General features: G+C 34.6%; 1 protein-coding gene across 1 annotated transcript in view; it reads right to left on the minus strand.

The window, feature by feature from the left end:
* Window positions 1-5,498: 5,498 nt before the first annotated feature.
* Window positions 5,499-12,476, minus strand: part of BMPR2 (bone morphogenetic protein receptor type 2) — a 198,159-nt gene continuing 191,181 nt past the window's right edge. Inside the window, exons 11-13 of the mRNA XM_088021589.1 lie at window positions 11,306-11,478; window positions 7,456-8,735; window positions 5,499-6,040 (exon numbers count right to left, since the gene is read on the minus strand). Coding sequence (XP_087877715.1) covers window positions 5,790-6,040; window positions 7,456-8,735; window positions 11,306-11,478 — 1,704 coding nt within the window. The 3' untranslated portion in view covers window positions 5,499-5,789. The remainder of the gene's footprint in view (window positions 6,041-7,455; window positions 8,736-11,305; window positions 11,479-12,476) is intronic.

Consider the following 12,476-nt stretch of genomic DNA (forward strand, 5'->3'; position numbering starts at 1 on the left):
TAATTGCTTGTTTGCTACCAATTAAAGTTTCTCATGTGCAAAGGGATGAAAAGGGCCCTGAGTTTTTAAGTAATATTATGTCTATAGAGTGAGTCTAAAACATGAAGATGTTTCTGAAATCTAAAAGTACAAATAAAATGGAAAAAACCTACGTGTTGCCTTTTGAAACATTTTTAAAAAGTTGTAGTTTAAAATACAGTAATTTTTTTAAAAATTCAATCATAAACTGGATGCCCTAGTGATGTGATTTATTTCTAAAGATTTCTTCTCTCTTACCCAAATTTTAGAATCTGGGTTGCAAATTAAGTTTAAAAAAATGAATGTCACCACAATTAATAGTAACACTATGAACATCACATAATAACGGAATTGGAATTTTCAAGATATGATAGATTTATTTGGGGCATAATTCTAATACACAGCATTAAATCTTCTGAATTATTTACTTTCAAATGTATCAGCCATGAGATAAAATCCTAAATTTTCTTTATATGCACAAACACTCAACTTTAACCAGCCACTTAAAAGTTAAATGAAAGTTGTTACAGTCCAGTCTGTTGCAAAATAATAAGTATTTCAAAAGTGGTCTGCAAAAATGTTCATAGATAATACCTGATTATTGTAAGGTTTGTTTTTGAAAGTTAATCTTGCATTTTGTGTTTAATATTTGATACAAAGAAATATGTAAAATGTTGTGGCTCAATCATAATGCTAAGCTTGCTGCAATATAGGTTAAAAAAATTTTAATGGCAAAATTATGTACAATTCTGTGTGCATGGCTTTTTAGTTATAACTAATGAGAATATAAAATTGTAAAACTCCACAATTTAATAGGAAATGTTAGATAATACAAAACTTAATTAAGTGCTGATTTTCTGACAATCTGATGGTTGGATCCATTGTCAAATGGTAACGTCTTCATTCTCAATTCTGTCCTACTGAACTATTACTTAACTAGAGTAATGAATTTGAATATAATGTAAAATATAATTTCAGGTGTTCTTAAGTATAAAGTTATTAAAATAGGGCTGAGAAGGAAATGCTAAGGGAACCACAGCAATTTTGTCTGAAGAACTGAGACTCAGAGGTTAATTGAGAAGCCGGAAGCATAATGAAAAATAACAATACTGGAGAAGATAGCCAACTGCTCTCCCTTTTTACTGCTGGAGGAGACAAATGCACATAAAATGAAACAGGAGGGAAGCAGAATAGACATGAAGAAAATTTTCCTGACGCAGAAGATTGCAAGTCAGACAACCAAAGGATAGAGTAAGTCAGACACAAACTAAAAGGCGGTTGAAGGAAAGTAATGAGTAGGTGCACGAGAGCACCCTGAGATTTCCTCTTTTCTTCTATGTTAGTTAATCTGAGAAGCTATAGAAAAGCCTTCTTTTGATAATAACATTTGTGTAACTAGCTCAAACAGTGATTTGCCAGATTTACTAAATCAAGGAGTATATATAAGAGTGGATCATGCAAGGTAGTTTTGGCTAACATTTGCATAGTTCAGAATCTATAAGTTAAAATGCAATTTTATCACCGAGGAGCGAACTGACAGCAAAAGGTATATTTACAAACATCTCAGTCTGAAAGAAACTTCGGGGGTGTATGTGGGAGTGTTACACAATTTCTGGAATAACAGGTCTAGATAATCAACTAACATGTGTGTACAATTTCTAGTAAGTTAGCTTGGAAGATAAAGTAATATATAAAGCAATCTGTGAATAGTTATGCAATAACCTGCACATAACTGGTAGTAAGTTCAACATAAATTTATAAAAGGTTGTATAGGAATACAATGTAATCTCAAGTTCTAGAAGCTAACTACCTCCAATGAAATATTCATTTCCATAAATATTAAAAAAAGAAACAAAAAACTTATTGAAGTATTCTTCCATTTTAAATGACTTTGAGGATGGAAAGTTCAGTAAATAGCTGCAGCCTCCAGGTATTCCATTTGGCTTTAGATGCCAAACTTGAAAATATTTTAAATAAAAACACTTGCCAAATTTTGTGACAATTCCCACTGAAACACATACTTACTTGAATGTTCCTACCTTCCTTTAGTTATTTTCACATTCAGAACCAATGTACATTTTCTGCAATAAGTGGGTACATGTAAGAAGCTATTGAAACTGCTTTATAAAAAAAGATATTATCTTTGTATCCTTCCTATGTCCTCCTCAATTAGTTTTCTGGATTAGTAAAACTTTCTCTAAGTCACTACAAGCAGAAATTTTCAAGATGGAGTCAAAGGATTGATGAGACTTTAAGTCCATGTTAAATTAATTCTTCAAGTCAAGCATGGAATCAATTTAGGGAAAAGTCTTTGTTCCCACAAGCCACCTTCACTTTTCCCTTAAAATTTACTTTATCTTTAGTTCTACAGTGCAAGAATATTAGGAGTGAAGTGAAATAATTTTAGGATTCATGATAGCAGATGTGGGATTGAATTTTATCTTGAATTAGTAATTATTTCTCCAAGCAACAGCCAGCATAGACATTTCTACATGTCATTAAGGTATCTGCTTTGGCTTATATACAAGCCACAGTTGTGCTGGAGTATAATGACTGAATTTCTTGCAAAATGTCAGTGTATTACACATCCTGTCATACAGTGCATAGGTAGTGTGGTGTGGATGAAAGAGATGTGGAAAGGCAAACCCAGGTTAAAATCCAGCTTTCTCTATTACTAGGATGTGGAACTTGGGCAAATGGCTTAGCTTCTCTTTGCTTCAATTTCCTCAATCTGTAAAGTGGGAATATTAACTAAGATCCTTAAATAGTTCCTATGAGGATTAAAAGATTGGGTATGTATATCCCAGCATTCAGTATATAACAAATTGTCAATTAGTATTATTTAATTCCTGTGCCTTTTCATAACATTTTACACTGATACTGGTTTCTTTTGCCCAAATTAGGAATTTAAAAAGGGGGAACACTGTTAGGAATTATAATTAAGTCATTTTTGTCTAAACCTAATTCAAACCAAGTTATTTCAATGACTCAGTTCTGACATACAATTAAGATAGCTCAGGGAATTAATACTAGAATTTGATTACCTATTATGATGCTTTTAAGGTTGTAAAATTAGCAAAGTGAATTTTAATTTTTTTTCATTAAATGGCCTTTATTCGAAGGATCCAAATGCTTTTCTACTACATGCAAAATATTGTGATAGCAGTTAAATATTAGCTTTAAAAAACATTATTAGATGAATAAAGTTAGCAAGTATTTTAAGTAATTTCGCTTGCTTGTATATTACAGATTCTAAATCAGTCTGATGTCCAATTTAATTTAAAATTTATTAAAATGATCTACACTTTTTACTCTTCCTATTTTTTAAGGGTCTACTAAAAAAAACTAGGGAAAGAAAATTATTTGTTTTAAACATGTTTGCATGAAATGGGAAACTTAAAAGGATTCTCTTTTATTTTGATATATTAATTCTTGAAAGCATTTTATTAAACATAAAAAAAAAAAAGATGCTGGAAAAATTACAACCAACTAGCCTAAACACAAAGTGAAGTAGAATGTAAGATAACTCTGTCAGGAAAAGATCAGTTAGATCTCAAAAATGGTCATTTATCCTCAATTGGAGAAGGAATATAATTTATTTGATTCAAAGATATCCTACATGTTTGAAAATAATGAAATGCAGTTGAAAGACATTTAAAGGCAAGAGAAGTAAGTGAAAATTTGGTGGGAAAGATATAAATAATTTGTTATATAGATAGAAGAATAATTATGCCAGAAGACTGAAAAATGTTAAGGATCTGAATCAAGAGAAGGGCCAATAAAACAAAAAAAGGTGGAAATCCTGGGCACTAGAAAAATAATCTTAATTCTAAAAATTCAAAACTGTGTTCAGCCATCCATCAGAATAAATGTGAAGTGTTGTGACATCTAACTCATAGGGTTATAGCAGATGACAAAAAAAAGGAAGGTTTATATAGTAAATTATAAATATTTTGGACAGCAAATTGGGAAATTTATGTTATTTTTAGCTAAATGATGAAGATAGAGGAATATGAGTGAGAAAATATTGTTCAGGAGATAAAAACCTAAAAGTAAGAATATAGGCATTTGTGTTTTTCTCTTAGCTTTTTATCTTCCAGAGAAATCTTAGAACTTAGTTAAATAACATCTATTAAGTACTCTGAGAATCTGGAAAAATTAAGTGAGATCATCACTGTTTGCAAACTGATAGAAAATAATTTGTGCTTATAAAAAAAGTCCCTTATTTGACATAAAGTGCTTTATTTAAAAAAACATGCTGAGGTTGCTGTTTAGAGATAACTATCAGTAAGGAAAGAAGCAAAGGAAGCTTTTTAAAAAAACAATATGACTTGAAGGATACATAACATGTTATCACTAAAAGATATATTCTAATATAATGTAAATAATAAATGCTGCTCACATATCAAAGATCATATGAAAAGCTGGCAAAAAGAGAAATTATGAAAACAGGATTAGTGAAGAAACAGTTTTGAAAAAAGAGAGGTAAGCCTCAGTCTGCTCAAAAATGATAGGTTTGGCAGCAATCTTTCCTTCCACAGGGATTTGGCATGCCAAATGAATGATTTTTCCACACAGTGTTTTAGGTCATGGGAAGAGGACTCATTTTCAGATAAATTCACCAGGCGTTGCTTGGGAAGAGAATAAAAAGTTACTACTGGTTCAAAACCATGAACCGATTTTGAAGTTACTTTAAATAGGAAATGTAATTTTATGAGTCAAAGATGGCCTATTCAGAGAATGAAGGCTATAACACTATATAGTCTTAACCATCTACCTACTTAAAAATTCCATATAAGTATAGCTCTCTAAGTTTTCTGATAAAAATGTGCTTTTTAAATAAATGAATATGGAACATGAACATACATATAAAAATAAAATAAAATGAAGAAAGGCTAATATTTGACTTCGTCTACTTTGTTCTATGCTCTCTTACGAACGTCCAAAAACCAGAACCAAATACTTTTATTAAAATGCCTGGAAAGAAACATTTAGGACTTGGAAGGTTAAAAGAAATAGCATTTCAAATTAGGTTTTGGTAGTTCCTTCTTTAGAGCCCTTTGAGACAATGTTTCTGCATTCTCCATAAGGAGAGAGAAAGCAAGAAATCAGGTAGCTGCTTTCTCTTGTGCAAAAATCACTGCCACAGAACTGACCTGCCAAAAGTATGGGGGTTGGGGCAGAAAAATGTACTTATTATGGAAGAATGTGTGCTCTGTTAGGAAGAGAGCTTACAAGAAAGCTTATTTGTGGACTATAGACTATTGCACGTTCAAACAAAACACAAGAGAAAAGAATGTCCAACAGATAATATGTTCAGGAACAGTTCAACATATAAACTAGCTTGTGCCCAGAAATAAAACATGGATACCAGACACTGCTGCAGTCAAACCTGTCTTAATTTGCTTCTGTTTTAATGACCTTTAGAAACTGGTCCAAACTGATTATCAGCAATACATTGTTTTTGCTTTTTTTCTTAAAAAAATATTTTGAGACCACTTCTGATACACACACATAAAATTCTGTGGTCATAACAGACAAATATAACTTTAATGAGACTAAACAAAAGTGCAAAACTTAAAAAAAACAAAATTAAAAAATAATGGAAGCATAAGCTAAATTTTTCTGCATAGCTGAAATCTATTTAAAGCAAGTCCTGTTGCAGGGGTGGGAAAGGGTACTGACAGGAAGATAAAGCAGTTTTTTTTAAATGTCTTCTGCACATTTAAATGATGCAAAAAATAATTTCACTCCATAGGCTTGAAAATATTTCACAGACAGTTCATTCCTATATCTTTAGAGACCATGGTTGTGGCAGTGCCTCCTTCTGCAAGGTAAACTGCGGTGCTGGATTTGGAATGAACTGCCCTGTCACTGCCATTGTTGTTGACCTCACAGTCCAGTGGTTCAGTGGAGATGACCCAGGTGGAGGGGCGCCACCGCTTAAGAGAATAGGGAGTTTTCACACGTTTCTTAATCTTTTCACCAGATCCTGATTTGCCATCTTGTGTTGACTCACCTACTGGAAATAAAAGGACAGAAATAAACTATATATAAAGAAACTATTAAACAGTAAGAAATTAGGTCTGTAACTCAAGAACAGATCAAACTAATATCTGCAGGAGGTATTAACAGACATTACTTGAATTCATAATGCCAGACAATTATTTTCTAGGCAAAACTTAACCAACTTATTTTGAGACTCTTTAAGCACAACTGTTTTCATAACTGTTGGCTTATTCTATTGGGCAAGCAAAAACAAAGGAGAAAATTAAAAGTTCTCAGCTGTATTCTCAAATCCTTTGGTTGTTGGTAGTGATCCTAACTTGGCAAAATGCATTTAATCAATCTACTTAATTTTCAAAGCAGATCAAATTTTAAAGGCACCTGGCATATAATATTTTCAGAAGAATGACATAAACACTACAGTATAAGTTTTCTAGTAATTTCCCCTTCCCACACCTGACTAGACGTTTTATTGCTATGGAGCCCTGCTATAGGGTGTATTAACTGGTCTATAATACAAGCCACTCAAACAAGGGGATAGATTCTACTGATTTTTTTTTAAAGTAAGCTCCCAACATGGGGCTCGAACTCAAGACGCCAAGATCAAGTTGCATACTCCACTGACTGAGCCAGCCAAGGGCCCCTCTACTGATTAATTTTTGAGAGCTGAATCCCTTCAGGCCATTTTGTAGTCCTTGACAACAACCATAAAACATGACTACTTTTTTTTCATAAAGTGCTGTCAGTCTAAAAGAGAAATCATTTTGTATAATGATGACTGTTAAAGATTTTGGTGGGCTCTCCTGTCTTGTGTTACAATCCCTTTAGAACTAGAAACCAAGTATCAAGTTATTTGTCTAGGGGACCCATGGCACAATGCTATAGGCATGGAGGAGGCTCAACACCTAACTCTTGGAAAAGATGACACACAAAAAAATAAAAAACAAAACAAGAACTTCAGTTTTTTTATAATGACTTCTTCTGAATTCTCTCTGGACTTTAAAGATTTAAGGTTAGTTTGATAAAATCTAGATGGGTATATAATAGATATTAATATACTAAACAACTATTTCAAAAGTTCTACTGACATCATTTTACCTGGAACTTTTAAACTCGTATTTACTTAATTTCAACCATTCACGGCAAGTACATGAATTGCATTATGAACCAGGAGCTATATAAGGCATGTATTAAAGTTGGTATTAAGTTCTGACTGTTGTGACATTTGACTATTTAATTATCAACAACAACAAATTACTTTTTTTCTTTACAACAGTCTGATTAGTTTTGAGGTCCAACCAAGTGGCTTATTTTATTTCCAAAAGTGGTAAAAATAACTAATTGTTAGTTGAAAACACAATTTAATTTTATCTAAGTAATTAAACGGTCCCAAAAGACAAGCAGGAGAGATTAAATGATCCCTCCACTTACACTGCAAACCGCTGCCATCAAGGATATTTGTGGCTGAAAGATCCAGAGAATTAGGCCTCTGTGCTTTTCTGGGTTTTGATGGTCCAGGATCTGCTACTGTGCTTGGAACACCCTGTGTAAGAACATCTTGCTCTGAACACGGATTACTGTTGTTGTTATTGGAATTAGTTCGGCCACCTTCCAGTGGCCGTTCCCTCCTGTCCACAAGACGATCCAGAACACCTTCATCATGGCCAGCCTGTTGCTCTCGTCTCAGTAAAGGTTCATGCTCATCAGGACTGGAATTAATATTCAGTCGGGTATCCTCACCAATGAATTGATTCTGCAGCATTTCTTGGCCCCTGTGTGCCACTGTGTTGGCTGTCTGGCCAGATGGTACTGCCCCATTAACATACTGGGTAGTGGCAGTATGGGAGTTAACACTGTGGTTTCTACCTGCCACACCATTCATGGTGACCGTCACCACATGAGGTTCTGCAGCATTGATTGTATTCATCTTGGCAACTCCAGTTTCTACTTGTTTCAAGTTTGATTTGTGCTTGCTGCCAAATTTCAGCCGGGGCTCCTTTGTTGAATTTTTGGTGTTTAAAGGCAAACTAGTAGGTCTCTTAGGAAGGTTTTGTTGCTTGGGGAGAGGATAGATCTGAGCGGGTGGAACATCAGGAATTAAACATGCCTGGCCATTTGCAGCTTGTGTGAAGTCCTGCTGTCCAGTCACTTCTACTGCAAGTTTTATGAGTGGGTAAAGCAAGCTAGAACTGGTGCTGCTCAGTGGGTCTGGTCCACTGAACTGTTTAAGAGAATGCTCCATGAGATTCTCATCAGAACTTTCCTTGAGGTTCTTATCAACTTCTTTTGGGTCCAGCTTGTTGGTCTCCAAGTCTTCTTCTGTAAGTTGTAAGCAGACAGGGGTTGGCCCAATTGGCTGTGAAACATTTGTGGCATGCAGATTTGTTTCATCTGAGTATGGCATCTCAGATATAGTGGTCATGCCAGTGCTTGGAGTGAGGCCAGTGGTGTTTGTGGTGGTTGTGTTGGTGGACAGGCTGGTGACGCTTGTTTCAGGGCTGGGAATTCGAGCTTGTGCTTGCTGCCGTTCATAGTTAATTGAGTTTCGGTTCTTTTCCCCTATAGTCAAAGGTGTGCTAGACATCGAATGCTCAGAGGAAATATTCTTCACAATGCTGTCAGTATGATGGATAGAGTCTTCAATGTATGAGGAAGAAGAATAATCTGGATAAGGGCCAATCTTTGGCACACGCCTATTGTGTGACAGGTTGCTTAAAGAAAGAAAAAAAGTGCCACATTGAGAATGTACATTTATGACAAACTGACCCTCCAAGTTTAATACCTCTGATTTTTAAGTATGAACTGTTTTTTATTTTATTCCTAACCACATTGTACTAGAGGTTATGTAAAAATTGTGATCACATAATCAAGTGTCAATTAATAACTTGCTAAATGCTAGTTTTTTAAAAAAGATTATCATTTATTTGAGAGAGAGAGAGAGCGCAGGAGAAAGAGCAAGAGCCGGGGAGAGGGGCAGAGGGAGAGAGAGAGAAGCAGACTCTCCATTGAGCAAAGAGCCCAGCAGGGGGCTAAGAGATCATGACCTGAGCTGAAGGCAGACAGTTAACCGAATGAGCCACCCAGGTGCCCCTAAATGCTAGTTTTATATGAATTAAGACTACTGAAAAACCTATGTGGATCTAGATGTGATTTTCATAGATGGTCATTATTTTGGTTTATAAGAGTTAATTAAAAAAATCTCCTCTATAGGGCGCCTGGGTGGCTCAGTTGGTTAAGCGACTGCCTTCGGCTCAGGTCATGATCCTGGAGTCCCGGGATCGAGTCCCACATCAGGCCTCTGCTCAGCAGGGAGTCTGCTTCTCCCTCTGACTCTCTTCCCCTCTTGTGCTCTCTATCTCTCATTCTCTCTCTCTCAAATAAATAAATAAAATCGAAAAAAAAAATCTCTATAGTTTTGTAACATCACCAAATATATATTTATCAACTGTAGGTATAGTTGCACAACCAGATATAAAGGTGGTATATGTTTCTTTTGTACTCCTACAATCCTAGATACATAGTGGCGACTCAATACTTTACCAATTAAGTTACAATGGCCAAATGGTAAAAAGAATATAAGCTTTTACGTTGTTCCAAAGTGCTTCCATGCTTCCATTAAGAGGCAGTTTAGCAATGGAATGTATCTTTCTGGGGGTAAATTGAGCCATATCAAAGAAAGCTCTACAGACTAATGGCAGAATGTGACATTCAGATAAAGGAACAACAATTCAGAACTACTCTCCAACTATTAAGAGTTCTTCACTGTCATTATCACACCTTGAGAGGGATGGTTCTTGAGCATCACACTATAATATATTTAGGTTATTTAAAATAAAAGCCAGGGATAGCTTTAACTAAACAATGGGAACATTAATAGATACAAATGTTATAGGAGAAAAGCAGCAGCTCAAGGAGAATGACAGGAGGGTGAAGAATAAAAAAGTAGTTGTAGAGCACTTGGAAAAGAGGTCTGGGGGATAAGATTCAATACAATGAAACCTAGAATGGAATGACCATGGGATGAACCACGATTTAGGGGAAACTATTTAGAAGTGACTGGACATGGGAAAAAGCATGTAAAACAGAGCTGAATGATTTAGGGGGCACAAAATGGTCAACACAATGGAGGGTCGCATCAAGGATTCTTCTTACCATTCAGGAAAAGTTCAAAAGTACTTAGAGTAAAAGTAACTCACTCGTGAGAGAGGTACAAATAACATGCTAGAACACACAGAAAATACAGAGATCAGGGGAGACAGAAGCAGAAGACTATCCTCAGGTATGCATAAAGTAAGAAAATTCGTATTTAGAATTGCTAGTCTTTACCTTCCTTGACTTGCTGATATATAAGGAATAAGGGTTCCCATGCTGAAGCTAATTCAGTCCAAACACAAGCACTGTAAACCCAATTTTGGGTCTATAAATTCGTAACACAAATTGCTCTTAGAAATTAGAACAATAGAAAACAGCAAAAAAATTATTCAATAATCAACTATATTTTTATCTCAATTTTCTCTGGTAACTTTTTCCTGCTTTTCTGAAAATTTTAACATGTATTAAATAAAATGACAAATTTTTTGGGAAAACTTTCCCCCAAACCTGGAACAAAGAAACACAGATTACATTGTCTGAAAGTTCCAATTTTTAGGGAATTTTTTAAAAAGTCCTTTTACTTAGGATGAAAAATCATAATTTAACAAAGAAATGTCTCATAAAGTAATATTTATGATGGGATAGAAAAATCTTATGAATTGCTTTCATGTTAAAGTAGTAGTAGTATATTCTATACAAAAAGCATTGGATAGGAAGCCTGAAATCTTGGTCTCCGGTAAAACAGTGGTTAGATATATAGGCAAGTTCATAGTTCTATTCTCCCTAAAGAAAAATAAAAAGATAAAAAAATAAAAGGCAAGAGAAAGAGGAATAAAGGCAACAAATGATAAATGAGACAAGGCATGTAGAAGTGCTTATAAACTTTTGAAACTATGAAAATGTTTTGCCTTTATTATTTTAGGGAAGAAGGAGCATTAATAAAGACTAATCTCTTTTGCTGTATCTTGAGATACTAAAAAAAAAAAAAACATAGATGCCATCCTGCACTTATACCAAACAAAAATCTCTAGTAAAAAAACAGGCATATTGAAAGAAAAATCACAATGTTAGGTTGTATGAATTAATCATTGCCCTTTTAGACTGGTTTAATAGTATTTCTTTTTCTAACCTCTGTTCAGTCTCGGTTTTCAATACTGACTGCTGAATGCCAAACCCCTCCAGGTCTTACCGCTCATTCTGCATAGCAGTAGACATGGGATTGACTGTTGGGCTCACAGATTTGTTTCTTTCCCATATCATCATAAGTTCAGCCATCCGCTCCTCAGCACACTGCGCAGTAAGCCGAGCCTCTGCATCCTGGTCCCAACAGTCTTCGATTGTCTCCTTGAGTGACCTCACTGCCTATAATAAAGTATATGTCAAACAGTGTATCTTTAAAAAAAAAAAGTATTGAGATTTTTAGTGACATGAGGTAAAACAAAAATCAATTTCCTTTAACCAATATTTTACACAGCTATAATAAAATATTTTAGACTTCAGAGATTTGTAAAGGGTCATATTTCTCAAAAGATGAGTAACAGGTGAGCAAACAAGGTTTAACTTAACCCCTAAAGAATCAGCCACAAATGTGAGCAGTTGTCAAAAGTTACGTGGTTCATCAAGGTCACAGGTTTATGTCATTGTTCATTGTTATTTCTATCAACAGCCACTAATTCCACTTCAAAAATGAGTTTTGAGTTTGCTGGAATTTTGGACCAGGCTATCTTCAATCTCTAGGTGAGCTTTTTTACTCCTAGTAAAGGGTACTTCATTCTAACTGTGAAGTTTAAAGGCTTGGCATTTTCTTTTTCTTTAAACTAATTTCAGTGGTAGTATCAAAAGCAGTCTATTCTGTAGTATTAACCTATATCAGCAATAAACAATACAGTCTCCCTTTCGGGGAAAGTTGGTTTGAACTCCCTTTTAAAAAACAGATTTCATAAACTGTCATCCAGAATCCTTTCAGACTTGTTTTTTTGGATTTGTGTTTATTAAGCTTCAAAGCTTTTTACTTGCTGATATTCACAGTTCTTGCACCTTTAAACATTTTCAAAAAAATTAAGGTGAGGACTGCCAGATCTAACAAATAATACAGAATAGCACTTAATTTTAATGTTTCAGATAACTGACAAATCATTTTTAGTATGTATTCCATGCAATGCTGAATCTGAGCATTTTATCTCACAAGCCCATTTTAAGCTGAAGTCCTTGTTAGCTTTCTTGGCAATATTTTTACTGTTTTCTGAATAATTTGTGTTCTCCAACAAACAAATCTTAACTTGCAGGAAATTTGATGGTGTTTGTTGTGGGCATTATGCTAAATGAATAAATACCTGCACCATGGCCCATGTGGGCCCACC

The sequence above is a fragment of the Eumetopias jubatus genome, unplaced genomic scaffold (assembly GCF_037043125.1).
Source record: "Eumetopias jubatus isolate StellerSeaLion01/CBP00866 unplaced genomic scaffold, mEumJub1_p1.0 scaffold_3, whole genome shotgun sequence".
Taxonomy (NCBI): Eukaryota; Metazoa; Chordata; class Mammalia; order Carnivora; family Otariidae; genus Eumetopias; species Eumetopias jubatus.